The sequence below is a fragment of the Euprymna scolopes genome, unplaced genomic scaffold (assembly GCF_053919585.1).
Source record: "Euprymna scolopes isolate OS-2025 unplaced genomic scaffold, ASM5391958v1 sca110, whole genome shotgun sequence".
Taxonomy (NCBI): domain Eukaryota; kingdom Metazoa; phylum Mollusca; class Cephalopoda; order Sepiida; family Sepiolidae; genus Euprymna; species Euprymna scolopes.
Window position 1 is genome coordinate 69,023 of NW_027633115.1, and position 21,123 is coordinate 90,145.

Sequence of the window (21,123 nt, forward strand, 5' to 3'; positions counted from 1 at the left end):
CTAATAATAATATATATGCAAATGACCAAGCCGGTGTGATGTGACGTCACAGCAGAGATAAAAAGGGCACAAGTGTTCAAGGAAGTGATGTTCGAGAAGCAACAAGAGGAGCACGTGTTCAAGGTGTGGTTGACGTCGCAGCAGGGATGAAAAGTCACATGCAGGCAGAGAAGGAGAAATGAATTGTTTAAATATTAAAAAAAAAATGTGTAGTTGGAAATACTAGATATAAAGGCTTTTTTTAAAAAAGAAAAAGTGTGTTGAGTTTTTTTGTTTTTTTTCCTTTCTTGCAACGGAGTCTACACTATGCTTGGTCGATTAAAATATTATGACACTATTAAGAAAAAAGGTGTACAATGTTCCAAAAATAGAAAATGACTGACCGCGAATATCTTTTTTTTTGTGTAAAAAAAATTGTTCTAGCAAATCTATCATTCTTTTGTAATATTTGTCATGTTTACTAATTTCAACATGACATGTAAGCATATAATTATGTTTGTAATAGTGATGGGACGATTACAATATTTCTCCCGATTCTGTACTAAATTCCAATTCTGATAGAATTACCGATTTTGATCCAATTATTATTCCCCCCCCCCAGTCACAGTAAAAACATGTTTATTGTGTGTGTGTGTATATATATATATATATATATATATATATATATATATACATATATATATATATATATATATATATATATATATATATATTCAAATGTAAAAACACTTGTGGGGGTGATCTATAGCTTTTTGCTTTATTGGTAGATTAAAATAAATATTTATTATTACTACAATTTTTTTTTTCAATTTTCTTCCTTTGAAGATTGTAATGCTGGGTATGGGGCAGCCAAAGCAGCTGTCAACATTGCCCAACTTTTTATTGAAACCAACCGAGAGCTCTTTTTGGTATCCTCGTTGTTCCCTTAAGTGCAATTGTCTGTATCTTTTTTTCACTTGTCCTACAGGAATATTAGTTAGGTAGGACTTCAGGTTCTTCTTCATAAGCCCTGTAGCACCTATAATAACTGGTATGATTGATATCTCCCTAAGATTCAAGTTTCTAAAAAAAGATAATGATAGGAATCGTTTTTTGGCATCGGAAAATAGGCATAGATTTTTCCAATCCAGATTCCAATACCTTAACAGGTTCTGATTTTTCCGATAACGACCACTTTTTATGTAAAATGCATTCATTTGAAACCCCATTATACTGCATAAAGTCCACTTTCTCTTTATCGCTTTTTTCTGCCTGCAATTGCTAATGATTCGTTTTTTTTTTGTTTTTTTTTTTACTTATCTTCACCCCTAACAGGGCATATCATATAGGTAGAGGTGGTAGCTTAGTTGACAAAGGGGGATCTATTAGATCCCAAACTCTTTTTTGGACTTTATCCAAGAGGGAGGGACTAGTGGTAGATGCACCAGCCCGGATGTGGCAACAATACTCCGTGCATCGACGACCGGTGGCTTGTAGAGGTACAGGACACTCAAGTGTGAGTAGTCTTCTAGGTCAATAGTTTGTGCTGTGTCACAATTTCTTGACCAGCCATTACTTAAAAGCTCTCGTGTCCTTTTTCATAAACAGCTTGAGTTTCTGCTGCATCAGATTCATACCGAAAAAGGATGTTTGCAGCCAACATGTCCATTACAAGATCAAATTCTAAAGTTCTTTCTCTAGTATTCCTATCACCAGATTCGCTGAGCTCATCTTTTAGTCTCACATTTACTCATTCATTAACCCTTATCCTCGAGTGGCCTCTGGGCCTTGATAAGTGGTGACACCCTTGTAAAAAAAAAAAAAAAAAAAAAAAAAAATTCTGACAAATTTGATCAAACAAAATTAACAATTTATACCTATTTTATCGTTTTTTTGTTTGTGTAAATTAATGATATTTTGCTTTTTAAACCAGCGCATTTCAGGTGAAAACATTGCATACTTATGTGTCATGTCGAAATTAGTATAAATTCAAGAAATTACGGAAAACGGATTAATAGAAAAATAATTACAAGATAAAAATAGGATGCTTGTGTGGATTGTTGAGCACCAAAACCACTTTCAATTTCAATTTCAGGTAAAAAAAAAAAACATTACATATTTACGTGTCATGTCGAAATTAACATCTTTCATACAAATTTCTAATGGAAAATAATTGCTTTTTGTTGTCTTTTCAAAATATTAATACAGAAAACAGAAGGGGCAAAGACAGAAGCAAAACATTGTTATTAAGTAATAATAGGTATTAACGGAAAGACATCGATGACGTCATAAGGATTAGTACAAGGCAAAAAAAAAAAAATGTATGAATTTGCAAAGGAATTTTGGTTAAACAACACAGATTGGTAACCTGACTGTGGCACCAAGTTCAAATTTTGTTTGCTCCACAGAAACATTTTGACTCAAGGTTGATAACATCCTTACATTCTCCCACCCCTGTAAGTACCCCAACATCTTTCTAGAACGAATTCGAACTAGAATTTAAACTAAAAAGATATCAGGGAAACCGATGCCAACAATAGAATCAAGAAAGGTAGGCTCCCTCTACCATGCTAGAAAATTACTCACACTAGAGAGCTCCTGATATATTCACAAAGCCACAATTCAACCATGCATGGAGTATTGTTGCCACATCTCGACTGTAACATCTACCACTAGTCTCACTCTTAGACAGGGTCCAAAATAAAAGAGACTCAAATCTAACATGTACTGTACTATCAATCAAGCTCTAACCTCTGTCCCATCACCGCGATATCACATCCCTGTGCTTGTTTTTGTGAGTACTTTAATGAAATGTGTTCTGACGAACTTTTTACTTGTGCCCTCATGGCGTACATGCCCCAGATTAACCTGACAAGCACTAAAATACCACCCCTTTAATGTTGGGATCCCTAAATGCAAGAAGCCTTTTACTTTAATAGCCCCCCTCCCAGACTGCTTGAATTTAAAATTCCCTCTCTGTTTCCTTGACTGTACTAACCTGCGGAAGTTTAAATAGATAGCTTGCTACTCAACTCCCCAGTCTCTTGTTAGAAATGATCCCAAATATAGGTCTTACGTTCCAAGTGGTAATATGCCTTGCTTGGAGTGAAAAGGAGTCTTAAAAAACCTATACGAAATGAAAAGATTTTATGTGCTATAACTATTACTGCACTGAAACGACACTCATCCTAGGCAGATTGAACCGGCTTCTTCTAAAGGAGGAAGTTTCATGGGAGTATGTAATTTCCAAGCAGTCCCCAGTTATATAAAGGAAGTGACAACATTATGTTTTTGCAGCTCTTGCAGGGAGGTATCGACGTCCGCCTACATACGTTTGCTATTCCTAAATTATCACCCATCTGGTAATGACCAGACTCAACATTGCTTAACGTCAATTAACAAATGAGAACAAGTGTGTCAACGTGATTATGTTGTATTATGTGTGCTGTAAGAAGGAGTGAAAATTTAAGTTATTTTACTATTCAATGTCTTATTTCAACAAAACATTCGACAAAAACTATAAAATGATAACTCCTTGGCAGTTTTGTTTTTTTACTTTAAACATCAGCTTAAAGTAAAGATTAGATGTAATTGGAAAAGATTACATTACATCGATAGGAGGTGGGTGCATGACACTAGCTTATGCGTCTATCAAGGAGCCAGGTATGAGTAAGTGTTCCTTCCATAAGCATGCACATGCAGTCTTGGCATTTGCAAATGGTCACCTTATGAAAGGAACACTTCCTCATACCTGGTTCCTTGATGGATGCATAATTTAGTGTCATATATATATATATATATATATATGTCCAGTACCAGATAGTATGACATAATAACGTTGATACACCAGTTCCCATTGGATCACTGAAGTTAAACAACGTTGAACCTGGTCAGTACTAAATCAGTGACCATTTGAGACTTTCAGGTGCTGTATGTGCTCTCCGCTTATCTCGGCATTGTTTCCAGTCGTCCTGGACTTCTTGCCAGTGGACTAAAGCTGTATCAATTCAGGAGAGGTGCAGGGTTGAGATACCGCAACATTTGTCTCACAATTACATGCGCAGCTTCCTCTACAGGGGGTACCCTTTGTTTTTCAAAATCGAACGAAGACATCAAGAACCAGATAGGTGACCGCTTGAAAATACCAGGATTGCATGTGTATGCTTATGGAAGATAGCAAATACATAAGCTAGTGTCATGCATCCACCTATCAATGGAATGATGTATATATTATATATATATATATATATATCTCATATGGTCAGGTCATGTCATATGCTACTGGTATCATGTAATCCAGAACTACCTGCCTCATGGTTGGGTCACCGGCGACTAAACTGGTTCCCCCACCAGACTTGTTTGGTGAGGAGGGTGGCTAGTCTCCCTGAAGGATTAAAAACAAGATCTTCCAAAGGGCGAATGGACCCTTTTTCAGGGTCAACAGCCAACTAGCACCGTGTGTGTTTGTGTGTATGTATGTGTGTGTTGGGGTGGAGAGCGCTACCGTAAGCTGTGGTGAAGGCAACCATTCTAGGAGAAGCAAATCTCTGATTTAAAAAAACCCATAAAGCTGGAGACCAGCACCCGCATTAAGCTGGTCTGCAGTTTAACTTGTTGCTGGCTATTTTGCTCTTACTTGTTGCTGGATCTCAACATTTTGAACAGAGAGAGAAACTTAGCTGTCGCACAAAGCTAAGACTATGTAACATCGTCTGTATATAGATACTCCCTAAGGCATTTGTCTATTAAAATGATCCTGTGGCGATGGAAGTAATTTTAGGGCTCATGGACTTTAAGTGTCTGAGGGAGTGGCACTCGTCTGACAAGACGTTGCACTCATCATATATATATACACGTGTGTGTGTGTGTGTGTGTGTGAGTAAGCGAAGCATAATCCCGTTGATACACCGTTTTTTTGTTAGATCATCAATATTGTTCTTGCCTGATGAATAGCACATGCTGTATGTAGGAGGACGTCGACGCTTTCAGCAGTTCCTGCATCCCACCTGGCTTTCAGCTGCCTCAAACCTGTTCTGCCACTGTATCAGGCTGGTCGGAACGATAAAAGTGAGGCTAGCTCTGCGCAAATCAAATTGCCAGCACATGTCGTTCATCATCCCTAGGATGATTAAAAAGTCTTCGTTTTTCTGACAGACGAACGCTAACAGTTTCTATAAATAAAAGGTATTAAACAGATTATGAAATAAAAATTAATACCTTGTTCATTGACAGACCTCGTGATTAAGTTTAAATTATTTTTTAAAAATTTTATAATGGAAAATGAGATTTCAAACTTAATCTAACGATTGACGATATATTTTGCAGAAATTTATATTTTCCCACTTGATGTTGCGATATATGTGCAGAGCTCTTCCCATGTATTGACACTTGTATGCATATACACTGTCAGATTTTATGATGGCCTGAAAACAGTAGAATCCATGTTAGCCGATCTTATTTATAAAACTTACTATGTCTGTCTGTCTCATTATTTTCAAACTATCTCTTCTGAAACTAAAAGTCGCAAAGCGGCGCTAGGAGCCTCAAATGATTGGATTTATATGGACCATTCTTTTATGGGTCTTTAGCCGGTTAAAATAGATTTAAAGGGGTCAAAAAGGAGTCAAAATTGAAAAAAATCGTTATACATTTTGTACATTCATATTAGTTTATTTTTAATCGGTTCATATGCGTGTAACGTTGATACAGTGGTAACGTTACCAGCTTTGAATGCTATCGTTTTGCTTTCGGTTTTGATTTTCGCTGATGGCACCCAAATACTTTTTTTTTAATTTTTGAAATCACGACTATAATAATATATACGAAATCTGGACAAATTAAAATATTATATTTAAACATATTTTACGACCGGGCAAAGCCCCCCTTTCTGTTTAGTCCCATATGATGGGGAGAAGTTTCTTACCTTTAGAAAGAAGCTGTGGTGGTTATCCTCTTTGGGTGTATTTCTTTCTCACAGTGAAATGTGATACAAGTAAGAATGGAAAGTCAGCTACCCTGAAAATAAGCAGTCTGGCCGGCCCCCACAAAAATGCTTAGGAAGCCTCTATGCATTTTACGGTAGAGGCGCCCCAGGTGATTAGTCTGAAACTAGTCCCTTACTCAAAGAGACGGCAAAGCATGAATGCCTACTTGAAGAGAACGAATGCCTACTAGACACTATACCCAAGTGTCTAACGTCTTTCTCTACAGCAATTTGTCGGGACAACTTGGTATGAGGATACTTTTCCATACAAGTAAATCCTGACTAAGCGATCGCTCCACTAATACCACACAGAAGATGAAGGTTTGTCAAATATAGTTTCATGTTGAATCACGTCTCGTATCAAGGGAGAAACTATGAAGAATTAGTCTCCAACCAATGGTGGATATTTCGAGAGTGTTGGCAAAAAATGCATTCTTAAAACGATAGCTCCATCAGTGACGCCTCTTTAAAATCATCCTTTACAGAGAGTTTGTGAGGATAATCGTTTAGAATCATCCTTTACAGAGAGTTTGTGATGATAATCGTTTAAAATCATCCTTTACAGAGAGTTTGTGAGGATAATCGTTTAAAATCATCCTTTACAGAGAGTTTGTGAGGATAATCGTTTAAAATCATCCTTTACAGAGAGTTTGTGATGATAATCGTTTAGAATCATCCTTTACAGAGAGTTTGTGAGGATAATCGTTTAAAATCATCCTTTACAGAGAGTTTGTGAGGATAATCGTTTAGAATCATCCTTTACAGAGAGTTTGTGAGGATAATCGTTTAAAATCATCCTTTACAGAGAGTTTGTGATGATAATCGTTTAGAATCATCCTTTACAGAGAGTTTGTGATGATAATCGTTTAGAATCACCCTTTCCAGAGAGTTTGTGATGATAATCGTTTAAAATCATCCTTTACAGAGAGTTTGTGATGATAATCGTTTAGAATCATCCTTTACAGAGAGTTTGTGATGATAATCGTTTAAAATCACCCTTTCCAGAGAGTTTGTGATGATAATCGTTTAGAATCATCCTTTACAGAGAGTTTGTGAGGATAATCGTTTAGAATCATCCTTTACAGAGAGTTTGTGAAGATAATCGTTTAAAATCATCCTTTACAGAGAGTTTGTGATGATAATCGTTTAGAATCATCCTTTACAGAGAGTTTGTGATGATAATCGTTTAGAATCATCCTTTACAGAGAGTTTGTGAGGATAATCGTTTAAAATCATCCTTTACAGAGAGTTTGTGAGGATAATCGTTTAAAATCATCCTTTCCAGAGAGTTTGTGAGGATAATCGTTTAAAATCATCCTTTACAGAGAGTTTGTGAGGATAATCGTTTAAAATCATCCTTTACAGAGAGTTTGTGAGGATAATCGTTTAGAATTGATAGAGAAGTACATGTACATTATTTTTCCAATGTAATTTTCAAAGACGAAATTCGTGCTACCCTGATTGAAACCGATCAACATTCTTCATTGTAGATATCTGACATAAACAACTTCATTTCTACACATGGCCCACTATACAATTCAGGTCATTAGCTTTCCAATGCCTACAGGAGAGAATTGAATGCCTACAAGAAAGAACTTGAATGCCTACTAAATACTATCCTTGAGAGCCTAGGATCTCGTTGTACAGAGGTTTGTCAGGACAAAAAGTCCCTGAAAGTAAACCCTGACTTAACATTCTAAATAATATGGCATTCCCATAAGTACAAATACAATTCAGGTCATTAGCTTTCCAATGTCTACCAGAGAGAACCTGCATGCCTACCGGAGAGAACCTGCATGCCTACCGGAGAGAACCTGCATGCCTACCAGAGAGAACCTGCATGCCTACCAGAGAGAACCTGCATGCCTACCGGAGAGAACCTGCATGCCTACCGGAGAGAACCTGCATGCCTACCGGAGAGAACCTGCATGCCTTCTAAATACTATTCTTGAATGCTTAAGATCTCATTGTACAGGGGTTTGTCAGGACAACCTGGCTTAAGGATACTTTTCCCTGAAAGTAAACTCTGGCTTAATATTCTAAATAACATAATATTCAAAGTACAAATAAGATCTCCTCGCTATGGCTAACCCAGATTAGCTTTTGTGAGGAATGGTGTACTATCTCCAAGTGATATATTTCAAGTAGAAACACGAAGCTGGATACTCCACCACACTAGATGAATTCTAATTATAAAACCAAAAGAAAGATATACTATAACAAATTTAAATGGGTAATTGAAGCGGGAAATTATGGTTTTAATTTTTTACTAAGTCTAAGAGGTAAGTCTATGAGGTAAGGGAGAACTTAATTGGAATATTTGAACATCTATGTACCTCATATAGAGATCAAGTGTTATCACCACGAAGTTCGCCCCTTTGATTTCTGAGAACTAACTAAAAAAAAAAAAAAAAAAAAAAAATTATGCATTTGCTTTCAAAAAATGCAACATCTATGTAAACTATTAGATTCAATCTATTTAGTCAGTTGTTAAAAACTTATTGAAATTAATTTTTATTGAATTTTCCCCTAATTTTTTTTATCACGTTGGCCAATTGATGTCTGATGCGATTTTATTGGCTCAGCATTTCAGCATCTTCCGTTTTTTTTTTCGTAAACTATATAGAAAATCCCGACGATATCAATGTCTTTATTCTGCGTAAGTATCAATTTTTTCACATATAACTTATTTCTAGAGAGATAAAAAATAGTAAGCTACTGACTTATTTAAACTGAAAGATTTGTTTCTGAATTCATTTCAAGATGTGAGTTGTCTGACTTGCTATTTGCTTTCTCACTTCCCCTCAGTATTTAAAATGGTTGCAGGTGTGGACTAAGAAAAAGGTGCATGTTTTAACAGTAACTTTTACGTGATTGCATAGAAGTACATATCTCTATCGCTACTACTATATAAAACGAACTTTATGTGTGTGTGTGTGCGAGTTCGTTCCTTATCAACTCCAAAACGGCTGGGCCTATTTTTATGAATTTTCACATAAAAGTACTATGTGCCTGGCAGTGTTTCTTAGATCGGTTTCGTATTAGAATGTCTTTGATAAGTATCGATAATTGAAAAAATACGATGAAAGAAGGAACAGGCGATTTTGACCAAGGTTAACACCTTACACAACCTAACATCACAAATGCACCCGAGAGGTTTTATTACCACACAAGCATAAAGGTCTGACATACAATCAACAGTAGCTTCTGATATGCCAGGGGTACATTTAAGATGAATGTTCTAGAGCACAATTGTGCCATAATACTCAGCTTTTTCATTTTAAACTTTCATTCAGCTATTATACAAAAATTTTTTTATAAAATCCAAAATAAGTTCTCTACAGTGCACTACAATATATGGTGGACTAAATCACTGCAAGGAAACATGTAAATCTTCCTCTGAACTAGAGCAGGCAATCAATCGATTTGTCTGAAAAATAGGCGATTTCACTGATTTCAGTGTGAAATTATGGGAGTGCGAAATATTTGTTGATCCTCAATCAGTCCCGGGCAACATTGGGTCTCCCTGTTAACATTTATATACGAATATTTACACATGTAACAGAGTGTAGGCGTGCATATGCAACTGCATAGGAAATGACATCATCGTAAGGAAAACGAAAGACTGTAAAAATGAGAGAGAAGACGATCACGTTAGAATGTGGGTGACGTCATGATTATAACGAGAAGTCACACGTGGCGGGAGAATGAGGAAATAGATGACATTACAAAAAAAATAAAAAATAAAAATAAAAAATAAAAAGAGTCGAGTTATTACTTGTCTTATGTTCCTTGCGACGTACTCTGCTACAACGTGTTGGGTCTACATGTGTAAACGCGTGTACAACGTTACACAAATTGGTCTTTATTATGGAGTGAAAGGTGGTATTTAGTATTTTTTTTATTATTGTAAAAAAAAGAAAATAAAGTAAAATTAAATGAGATTCTTTGTTGTATAGTTTGTGGGGATTGAAATTCCCAGGCGAACTCGATTGTCGCCCTTTAACACTGATAACCGGAGAGCAACACATCCACGTCACTTCCTGTTTCTTATATCTCTTTCTTTTCCACTGAACTCTCGACCATTCAACGAAGAACCCGCTCCTGGTGGGCATGGCCACCAAACCAACTCTCCTAACTAACTGCAAGTAACGTTACTCCTTTCTCAACAGATTTATTCTCAACAGACCCTTATTCTTACTATCTACATCCTTATTATTTCTCATGTATATTTATGTAAATAAATCTACATTCTTTCACTAATATATATATATATCAGTATGTTTTCGTCATCATTATGCGAAATTTTGCTTTTCCATCCTTCTACAATCACTACTTAACACACGTGGAGGATGGGATCATCTGAAACATAATCAGGCCATCCTGCCCTCTACAAGTTTTTGCTGCTCGTTAAGACGACAAGAGATTTTTATGTAAATAGAGAGGAATCGCTAATAATGAAATAAAACCAAGATGGAATGTTTCTTACTCACCGGAATTGTATTGGTCAATTGGATTCGAGACTGGCATAAAGTCGCTTATAAATCCCGGTTTAATGTCATCCAAGTTTAAGAGTTCAGGTGGAGGTTCAGGTGAATTGACGGCGTTTGGATTCGAATCTGGTATCGTATCCACATTTTGGTAATTCAACGATAACATTGGCATCATTAATTTATCGTAGCTTTCATTTACCAAGAAAGGGTCTTCATTTTTTATGCTCATCGGATTTGAGTACACATATGATGTGTTCTGCAAAGAAAATAAAGGTCAACATCATTACTACATATGATAAATTACGTGTCCTACTTAGCATACTGCTATTATAAATAATAATAATCGTAAACATTTGTTAGGCTCCAAAACTACTGGTGAGAATTGCACCATATCTGGCATAAGTGTTATTTGGGATGCGTAAGAGAGTCAAATTCATATTATAGACACGTGCAAGAACCGGATATGGGGTCCGATAGATGCATGTAAGAGCCAGACGTGGGGTTAACAAACACTTTTACAAAGTGGTAGCCAACAAAGCTGGCCGCCAACACATGAATGTCAGCGGCCATCTTTATTGCTAACCGCTTCGTAAAAATCTGTCATATTTAATAAAGGAAGAATACTCAATTCAAACTACCGAAATTTTAAAATCAGTCTTGCAATGGCAACAATACTAAAAATCGTAAAAAAAAAAAAAAAAAAAAAAAAAAAATGGTTTTTATATATAAAAATACTACTTGATCAATTTACATGACTTTTAGAATATGACTTTCTGTTCTGTGACAGTTATGTACATAAAGATTTCTGTAATTTTGTTTTAATTAGGTTGTATTTTGAATAAGAACCAACGATTTTACATAAATAAATCTAGTTTTTTGTTTTGTTCCTTATAAAAGTTGGGTTTGTTTTCTAATAATAGACCAAAGTACGAAAAAAAAAAGTAAATAAAACAACTGTTACCAAAGGCAAGATAAGTTCCTCTTCTATTTGGATAAGTTTCTGGTTTTTAACTGATTTTAAAGCGTTTTAAGTGTGAAACGCAGCTAGTGCTTTGCGCTTCAGTTAAAATGAGAACAAAGATGGCGGTATGATGCCCTTTTCTTTAGAATTCCAAGAATCAGTAAAAAAAATAAATAAAATACTGATAGAAATCCACTCATTAAATATTATGATAACATTTATTGGGTGAGTTTCTAACAATATATTGGTATTTTTTTTTTAAGTCATTATTGCGGCTATCTTTTTTTGTTCTCAGTAATTATTTTTCAACTCGAATGGACGTTTCGAAGTAAAAACACTAAAAATTTATTCAGCTAGCTAGAAGAGTAATTAATCTTCCTTTTAGTAGCATCTATCAGAAAAGAAACAGAGAGAGAGAGAGAGAGAGAGAGAGAAAGAGAGAGAGAGAGAGAGAGAGAGAGAGAGAGTTCTTTATAGACACTGAAACGGCTGGGCTGATTTTTTTTTTTTTTTGTCGTGGAAGGTTTTCAGTAAGTATCGATAATCGAAAAAGTCAGATGGAAAGAGGGAACAGACTATTTTGACCAAAGTTACCACCTTACACAGTCTAACGTCACATGTTTTACTACCACATAAGCAGAAAGGCCCAGCATAGAAAAGTCACCAGTAGGTTCTTTGATATGACAGGGGTACTTTCGAAATGAATCTTTCTGTTTAGAGCACAATTAAAGCATTATACTCGACTTTTGCATTTTAGACTTTTATTCTAACCAGTATCACCGCATAAGCAGTAAGTAATTTTATAAAATCAACAGTACGTTCTCTACAGTGTAATGTTGACTACAATGTATTGTGGACTAAGTTACTGCGGGGAGGCATATGAAGCGTCCTCTAGGTGCACCACAATGGGTTCCCAACTAAAACAGGCAATCAATCGATTTGATTAAAAACTGTGACAATAAAAATATGGATGTGTAAAACATTTGTTGATCATTCAATCCCGGAAAACGTCAGGTCTCCCTGCTAGTTCGTTATGTATTTGTTTCTTTTACCACTTTTTTGTAAGGCTGCCTATCATAAAACAAACCCCAATAGTTAAATGGTTTGTGCTTACTTTGTAAGTGTCCGGATAAAAATCCAATTGGCTTTGGGCGATTTGCAAGTACTGCTCAATTACCGGAAATGGACCTGAAAATAAAACAAACAATTCTAATACATGTTGCAATATAGGCAATAATCGCATTAACAATATTTTCAAGCCCCTGTAGATCAAAATGATAAGAAACTGGAAAAGAGATTAAAATTTTTTATTTTTTTATTTTGGTGTAGGGGGATATTATCAAGGACATAAGCTATTGGAGTATAATGTAAGGAGTTGGGCAGCAAGACGTCGGTTCACCTTACACTTGAACTTCTGCATGTCAGTACAGTTGGGAAAGCAGGGACCCGGAAGGGAATTCCAAAGTCTAGCAGTTTTGGGGAAGAAACTACTGGAGTAGAACATTCTCTTACATCTAGGGTTCTCTGTGTAGGGGTGGGATTTAGTTGCTTGTCGGGGGGGTACAAATGCTTGCAGTTCGTCAGAGCATTCACTACGATGAGACGCTCATCTGTATAAATAAAACAATAGATGTATGTGTGCGTAAATATTTAACCGAGAAACTCTTAAACTACTGGTCACATGACATTGAATTTAGTATGAAATAATAATTATACACGAAGGATAGTTTATTACAAATAGAATCTTTGTTTGGATGGGTGGGTGAATAACACGTTCAGACATGTATCGGCAAGTTAAAATGCAACATGTTGATTTTGCTTTGCTGACATTTTTCAAGTATCTATCTATCTATATCCAAGTAGCTATCTATCTAGCTATCTATCTATCTATATCTAAGTATTTATCTATCTATCTGAGTATCTATCTATCTGAGTATCTATCTATATCTATTTAAGTATCTATCTAAGTATCTATCTATCTATCTATCTATCTATCTAAGTATCTATCTATCTATCTATCTATCTAAGTATCTATCTATCTAGTAGGAGGCGTGGCTAGAGCTTAAGTGTTTTGGTTTCGGTTCTAACTGACGGCACTCATGTTTTTGTTTTTTATTTTATTTTTGAAATCACTACTGTATATTAGGTACAATATAATATTCAACAAAGGCTCTGTAATAATAAATCGGAAATCTGCACGAATTAAAATATATTTATTTCACGATCCACCACGCCCCTTCCGCTCTAGTTCTAAGTAATGTTTGTGACACGAAACTTCACCTTTGGGACCTTTGAGGCTTGGAGGTACGCGTTTGTTAGACTATCTGACCGCTTTTTTTAGTGAGTGTGTGTGTGTGGGGGGGTAAGTGCCCCGTCGCTTCCTCAAAAAATGTCAACCAACCGAATTTAAAGGGTACTTTTAAATACAGACAAAGAAAAAAAAACCCCGGAAAAGGGATAAAGAAAGAACAATATAACAAAAGAATATTACCAAAGGCAAGAAGTTACTCTTCTTAATAACATAGTGGTAATACAAGCCCCGAAATCTAATTTTATTTTAGCACAGCCTGTGTTCATAAAATTTTAACGATGTAAGAGAATTCTCTTGGAATATCCCAACCATTACAGACAGGACTCCTCAAAATTGAACAACAAAATGACTACTACAGACAATCAATTGAAAAATAATCAGAGTGTGATCCGATTAACCAAAGAAAAGTTGGAGGATATGAACAAAGAATTTGGGCGACATCAACATCCACTCTACATTCAGATACATCTGCCTTACTTTTAATGCTAGGTTTATTTATGGTGTCTTTTACATTTAATAAAAACCCTTCACAATATTTGCTGATGAGGAAACCTTGTTAGTTAAAAAACTATATGTAATAATTATTATCCGTAACTTGATGTCTACCACAATAAAAACACTGCTTTCCGAAACGATCGTACAAATAATTGATTTTGTTGTTGTCCCTTCTTATGAAACGGATTTTTATTTTAATTATAATTTGATTTTTGAATTATCAAACACATTACTAAATTAGCTCTAGGATATTTACCTATCGAGCTTATTATATATCTAAATTACAACGAGCACTTTTTCTTTCCTGTATATTAATTAAACTAGTAATTTTACTATTACATTAAAATACACTCTGCTCTTTAGACTATTGTTCTAATCTCCTTTATAATATATATATATATATATATATTTCTGTAAAGTCTGACGAAGTTACTGGATCGTTGATACGATTCGGTAACCGACACATGTGTAACTAAGCAGATAAAACGGTAATAAAAAATATATATTTGCTCTGCAATAGTATTGAGCACTTTCTCTGGTTTTTACTAATTACCATTTTTGCTAGAATATATATAACATTGTTTTTACGAATTTTAGCGATTTTTACAAGAAATTGTAGTCATTACAAAGCTGATTTTGATTTCGATAGTTCGGATTGAGTTGTCGGTCGTAGGGCAAAAATTGTAGTTGGGGGGGGGTAATATACGTTCGTTCGCAATAAAACAAATTTTCATTTATTAATGACAATCAATGCAAAAAAATTCATCAATAAGACTCAATATATTTGATCGACGCGTCGCGTCTCATCGAACATTTAGAAATCGATAAAAGTAGTGAAACTAGCTAATTGTGAAAATAAATATGAAATGCGCACTTCGTTCGCAAACACAATAGTCTGAAGGTGGAAAAATCTAGAAAATGCAACATGTGCTCGCAGCTTGTTGAAACAAATGCTGTATTTTGATTGGCTGAGACAACTATTTGTTAACACTGACGTCACGTTACTACGACTTAAAAAGGTTTAGCAAAACAATGCTCGAATTTGTATTTTTATTAATTTTTATTTATTTATTTTTTAAAACTTTCTCACCACCTCGGCTCTCACCATTAAATTAACGACTTCTAATAGGTTTTCGGGTATGCTGAAAACAAATATCACATTCAAATTTGGAGCAGACAAGTAGTTTTATGAATATTAACAGCTTTATTATCCAATTTAATTCATTACTGGTAGGCATGTTTTTTTTTTCCAACTGAAATGCGCATGTGTGTGTTAGAAAACATCCCTCCTCCCATGTTAACTGCGCAAATTTGGAATGAGATATTCGTTCTCAGCATACCCGAAAACCTATAAAAGTCATTTTAAATGTGATTGTTAAGGTGGAAAATTTACCCTAGATTTATGTTACCCTCTGAGTTGACCTAGTTAAGGAAAAGAAAGAACTTCAAATGTTAAAAAAAAGTAAAATAAAATACAGACGAAAATTGTTTGAGCGCTCTTCAAAATTAATATTTTAAAAACAATATTTAGTGTGCGTTTATTATTTTTTTCAACTAATCACACATAAGCATAAGTTTAATAAAAAGTAATTTAAAAAATATTTTTAAAGTATACAAACAAATGAGAAAATCCAGAAACAATGTTTCTTCGTTTGCTTATTTTATAAAAATACAATTTGAAAAAAAAAAAAAAAAAATTAAAACTCGTTTCATTTAGAAGCCGACGTCTCCACACAAAGCCTTTGAAAACACGTGACAAAACTTGAATATAACCAAATTTTCATAATTTTTAGTTATATGTTTATATTTAGAAAAAATATACGTAAAAAATAAAATTCATGATCTAGAAAATTAAAAAAAAAAAGATGAAATTTTGTTCTTAATCGATAGAATTCCGATGTGTGTGTGGGTGTGCACGCGCACGTGCGCACACAACTCTTTTACAGCCTATACCACTAGACCGATCGTGACCAAACGTGACATGATGATATCTGGCCTATGGATGGTGCACACCATTTTTCAAGCTCAAGGTCAAAGGTTAAAGTCATATTTGGTTCGGCTGTTCATAAACTCCCTAACCTAGAGATGGTGCACACTGCACACAAAGTTCAGGTTCGTCAACATGCCGGGGGCCGCCATCATATCGCCGGACAACTTTCTTTGTTTTATTTTTGATAAAAAATGTGTTTGTGATAATAAACAACTGTTAACTATTGTGACAGTTTCCATTTTTATGTGTAACAATATCAGTGTCAACTTTTTGCTTTAAAGTTCATGGTTGGATTTCAGTCACTTCAAGAGGTAATTACAATTTTTTTTAAACACCTTAGGCAATAGTTGTTCTTACAATATTCACTTGCAAGTGTACAGCAAAGCGCGGGTATCTTTGTTAGCATGACGAGGCGATTCCAATTCTTTATAAACCTCTAAATTATGTAATTATAGAGTCGTCATATTTTCTGATTACCATAAAAATACATGTTAAATGTGCATATATTATTTTATCGTTAGTACCAAAGGTGCAAAATCAGGTAAATTATTTAGCAACGTAAATTATTTGACAAACAAAAATTTATAAAAACTATTTCTTTTTATATAAAACATTAGACCCAAAGACGGAAATAAAACCAGAAAAAAACCCCTTCATTTATATTATTTTTTTAATCATTTTTTTATTAGCCTAAATGTACAACAATCGAAGCAGCCGCTGTATCGCTTTTAAAATCTGGCCTTTTTAAAGTTTGACAGATTGGCCGCTAAGACCAAATTTGGTCTTTTTTTATGCCCTTTCACTACAAAAAAATATGGTGGCAAAACATAATTCATGAAAAAACGTAAAGGCCAATCTGTCAAACCATAGAAAGATAAACTTTTAAAAACAACATGGCGACCTCGAATATTATATATTTATTGTAATAAAAATGATGAAAAAATAATAAAAATGAAAAATTTCGGACTTTATTTCAGCCTTACGGTCTAATAATGTGTTTTATATAAAAAAGTTTTTTTTTTAATGATATTTTGTCTGTCAAATAATTTACGCCGCTAAACTACACATTTGCCCAAAATCAAATAAAAGGCAAGGAAAAGAATCGTTTTCGGCATCATAAAATAAGCACCAATTTTTCCGATTTCGACACTCCCAAATGTTCCGATTTTTCCGATTAATCGGTCCAACACTTATATATGTTTTCTTAAATAGGTGTCGAGAAAATAAAAGATACACGTACAAAACATAACACTCTAACTTGACGTTTATTTGAAAAAAAAAAAAACTGTTTGAAGACTGCTTTTGCTTTGCTGGATTCTATGAATGAGGAAAAATAGTTGCTACGCAATTTTTGCTAATAAAAAAAAAACAATGTTAGACAACAGTATTGAAAAGATTGGAAGAAATTTCCGTCAGACAAATTTGACAGAAAAAGCAGTAAAATAAAAATACAAAACATTCTCACCGAATAATTGTGCACTAGTGACCTTCGGGAAATTCCCCGAAAACCGGTTTTTTTTTTAAATTTTTATTTTTTATTTTATTTTTTTATAAACGTACACGTGCGTTGTACGGAGATAAATGACCCGCGTGAGAAAGAAAAAAAAAACAAACTCTATTTTGATTGGGCGAGAAAACGATTCGTCACCAGTGACGTTATATTACTATAACACGATCGATTGAACCAGATAAACATTCAATGTTTAAGAAAAGTAAAAAAAAAAAATTTAATTGAAAAATGCAATTTTATTTGTGAAAATATTGTGAACAAGAAAAAAAAACTTTCTGAAAACATTGTTTTACTGTTGTGGTATTGCTTAGCGTTGTATTGTAGTTTAAGAATTAATTTCAGAGTTCATTTTAAATTTGTTGTAGGTGCGTCGTGAATTTAAGATTAACTAATAGGATAAAAAAAAAAAAAAAAAAAAATGAGGCAAAGACAACGTTCACTTAAAAAGTTTTGGGCGGGTCTGAAGAAGCTTGCCCCTCTCCACTTTTTTTTTTAAATTTTTTATTTTACTTATTTTTCAATTTTTTTTAGCAGATTATCAAAAATGAAAAAAAAAAAAAATTTTTTTTTACGACCTGCTCCAGCGTAGTATAAAGACCCAACCAACCACCCCATGTTAAGAACGGCTTTCGGAATAACCCCCCTCAACCTCCCCATGTTAAAAACGGCTTTCGAGATTGGCGGGTGTTTATTCTGAAAGCCGTTCTTAACATGGGAAGGTTGGCGTGCTGGCTGCTGGCCTGGGGCAGGTCGTAAAAATTTACCAGTCACTATTTAAATATTTGTAGGGGGTGCTGACTGCTTGCTCAGCTTTTATTTTAAAGCAGTTTATTTTTTTTTTCGGAAATTATTTTAACAGGCAAAAAAAAAAAAAAAAAGGCTAAACTGCTTAAAAAGGCTAAATTCGTGAAGTTTGGCTTAAAAACGTCGAGTGGTTCTAAAATGGGTGATCGATTTACTAGAAAGTTGCATTAGAAACTGAATTTTTAAAGAAAATAGACAAATTGTATTTTTTTTAAATTTTTTTATTTATTTTTTACACATCCATGAAACAACAAAAAGGTTTATTTGCATTTAACGCAGGAAACACCACAATTTTTTTTTTTGAATCAATTCTTATTTTCATTCTTCGGTACTTGTACAGTATAATCAAGACATTAAAAAATGAAAATATCGAAAAAAGGTTATATTGTACGCATCTGTTTTGGACTGAAGCTCCGAAAAAAAAAATTCATTTAATTTGATCGAGTAGTTTTCTTGTTTTTTTTTTTTTGTTTTTTTTTTACAGCAGAAAAACACGTTTTTGTGAGAGCGCGTTGAAGTCAGCCATTAGGAAATTTGTTGCACATGCCACGGGGAGATAACTCCAGTTAAAGTGCCGACACTCCCTCCCCATCTTTATTACTATTTTCTTCCTAAAAATCGAACCTTTTGCTCGGTATCATAACAAATTGTTTTTTTTTTCGCTGTAAAAAAAAAAAAAAAAAAAAAAAAAAAATACTTGATGAAATTAAGTGAATTTTTTCGGAGAACAACTTCGTCCCATAACGAATACGTACAATATAACCTTTTTTTTTCTCGATATTTTCATTTTTTTTAAGGTCTTGATTAAACTGTACAAGCACCCATTTTTTTTTTTTTTTACATATTTTTATATATACATATTTTTATATATAAGGTGGTGAAAAAAATAAGCATAATATATTTGAAAATTGTATCCATTGTGTGCTTCCATACCTAAATTAATAGACACGGACGTACCTTCCCGGCGGTTTTATGCACTTATAGGCACTTTTCGCTCATCTAAACGTCAACTAAAAAAGGAACGTTTTTACTATCGTTTTTTTTTTATTTTTTTTTATTACGGATGAACAAGGGAGACAGCCCTTAAAATAGCAAAGAATAATTTAACTTTTTAGATGAGGATAGATAATTTGTATTCTATTATTCATATTATTAATCTCACCCCGTACCCCCTCCTTCTTAAGGTTAAGGTGATGTTAAAAAAAATAATTAAAAAAAAGGACCGGGGGGGGGCACACAACAAATATTGGAAGTGTCGAGGGAATGAGCCTACTATTCAGAGAAACAATGGATAAACCTCGGTAAATGTGCCAGCGTGAAACGTCTATATTTAAGTAAGGAGAGGATGAGGATTGCCTTTCCCAAAGGCTAATGGCAAAAATGATCGTGACTGCTACAAAGTTTAACTTCAGACACAAAAAAAAAAAAAAAAGTTGTATCCCTCATCTAAAAATTGAACCAAAGGTGCTTATTTAGAATTAAACCTATTAGCTTTAAAACAAACATAACTATCTTTATAATGTACGTGTCCGTCACGGAACGATGTCATATTCCAAACATCACGTAAATTGATCAAGTAATTGTTTTCTTTTGTTTGTTTGTTTTTTTTTAACTAAGAAAATCAAATTTTATGATGAATCAAGACACAGGGTTTTGATCCGCCATGTTTTATAATAATTTTAATACTATTGGTTTTTCCACGTTTCAGCCGATGTCAAACAAAAAATAAAAAAGTAAAAGAATACAGAGGTAAGACAACTCAATTCGAACTATCAAGATAAAAAAATCAGCCTTGTAATACAGTCTATTAAAATCGCTAAAAATCGTAAAAAAAAAAAAAAATGACTTTATATAAAAATGTACTTGATCAAGTTACGTGATTTTTGGAGTATAATATCTTCGTTCCGTGAAGGGTGCGCAACTGAAAGAGTTTACACATTTTTTTAAAGTTAATTAAAAAAAAAAAATAAATAAATAAGCACCGAATCAAGTTTTACACAAATAAAAACAACGGCAAAAAAAAAAAAATAACACTTACTGCTAACTTGACAAGACATTTTTGATGATTTTCAGGAGTGCTGATTAAACAACAACAAAAAAAAAACAAGTTGTAAATACAAACGTGTATGATTGAATCGTCCGTTTTGTTTTTCTTTTTTAAAATTGAATTATGCAGTTTCGCACATTTATTGCAAGACAACAAACTTGTGCGTTATTCCTGATAATAGGACATGAATAAGCCTTCAACACAAGCCACCTAGTTTTATAAGGCCGTGGCAATGCTGCTACTAACATTTCACGTAACTCCGCCCCCTTTTCACATCAGTTTTTTTTTTTTTTTTTTTTGGACACTCAATCTAGCAAGCACTGACTTTTGCGGCTTCATATTCCGTTAAATTTAGTTTGAGCTAACTTTAATAACTTAATACTATTATCAAGTGGACGTGTATCGTTCCCATCACCACCGCTGTGTTTTTTTGTGATTTAATTTAAGTTAGCGAATAGTCCCCTATATATATATATATATATATATATATATATATATGTATATGTATATATATATATATATATATATATAATTATTTTTTTACTATAAT

The 21,123-nt window shown here is 33.9% G+C and overlaps 1 protein-coding gene across 2 annotated transcripts in view; it reads right to left on the reverse strand.

The window, feature by feature from the left end:
- The window catches only part of LOC145273631 (SAM pointed domain-containing Ets transcription factor-like), a 35,741-nt gene extending 14,903 nt beyond the window's left edge, over positions 1-20,838 (reverse strand). Inside the window, exons 1-3 of one of the 2 annotated variants that reach the window (XM_080127078.1) lie at positions 20,565-20,838; positions 12,531-12,604; positions 10,456-10,711 (exon numbers count right to left, since the gene is read on the reverse strand). In XM_080127078.1, the coding sequence (XP_079983204.1) occupies positions 10,456-10,711; positions 12,531-12,604; positions 20,565-20,583 (349 nt within the window). In that variant the 5' untranslated portion in view covers positions 20,584-20,838. The remainder of the gene's footprint in view (positions 1-10,455; positions 10,712-12,530; positions 12,605-20,564) is intronic. The other variant, XM_080127077.1, reaches the window with a different exon arrangement.
- Positions 20,839-21,123: the final 285 nt, after the last annotated feature.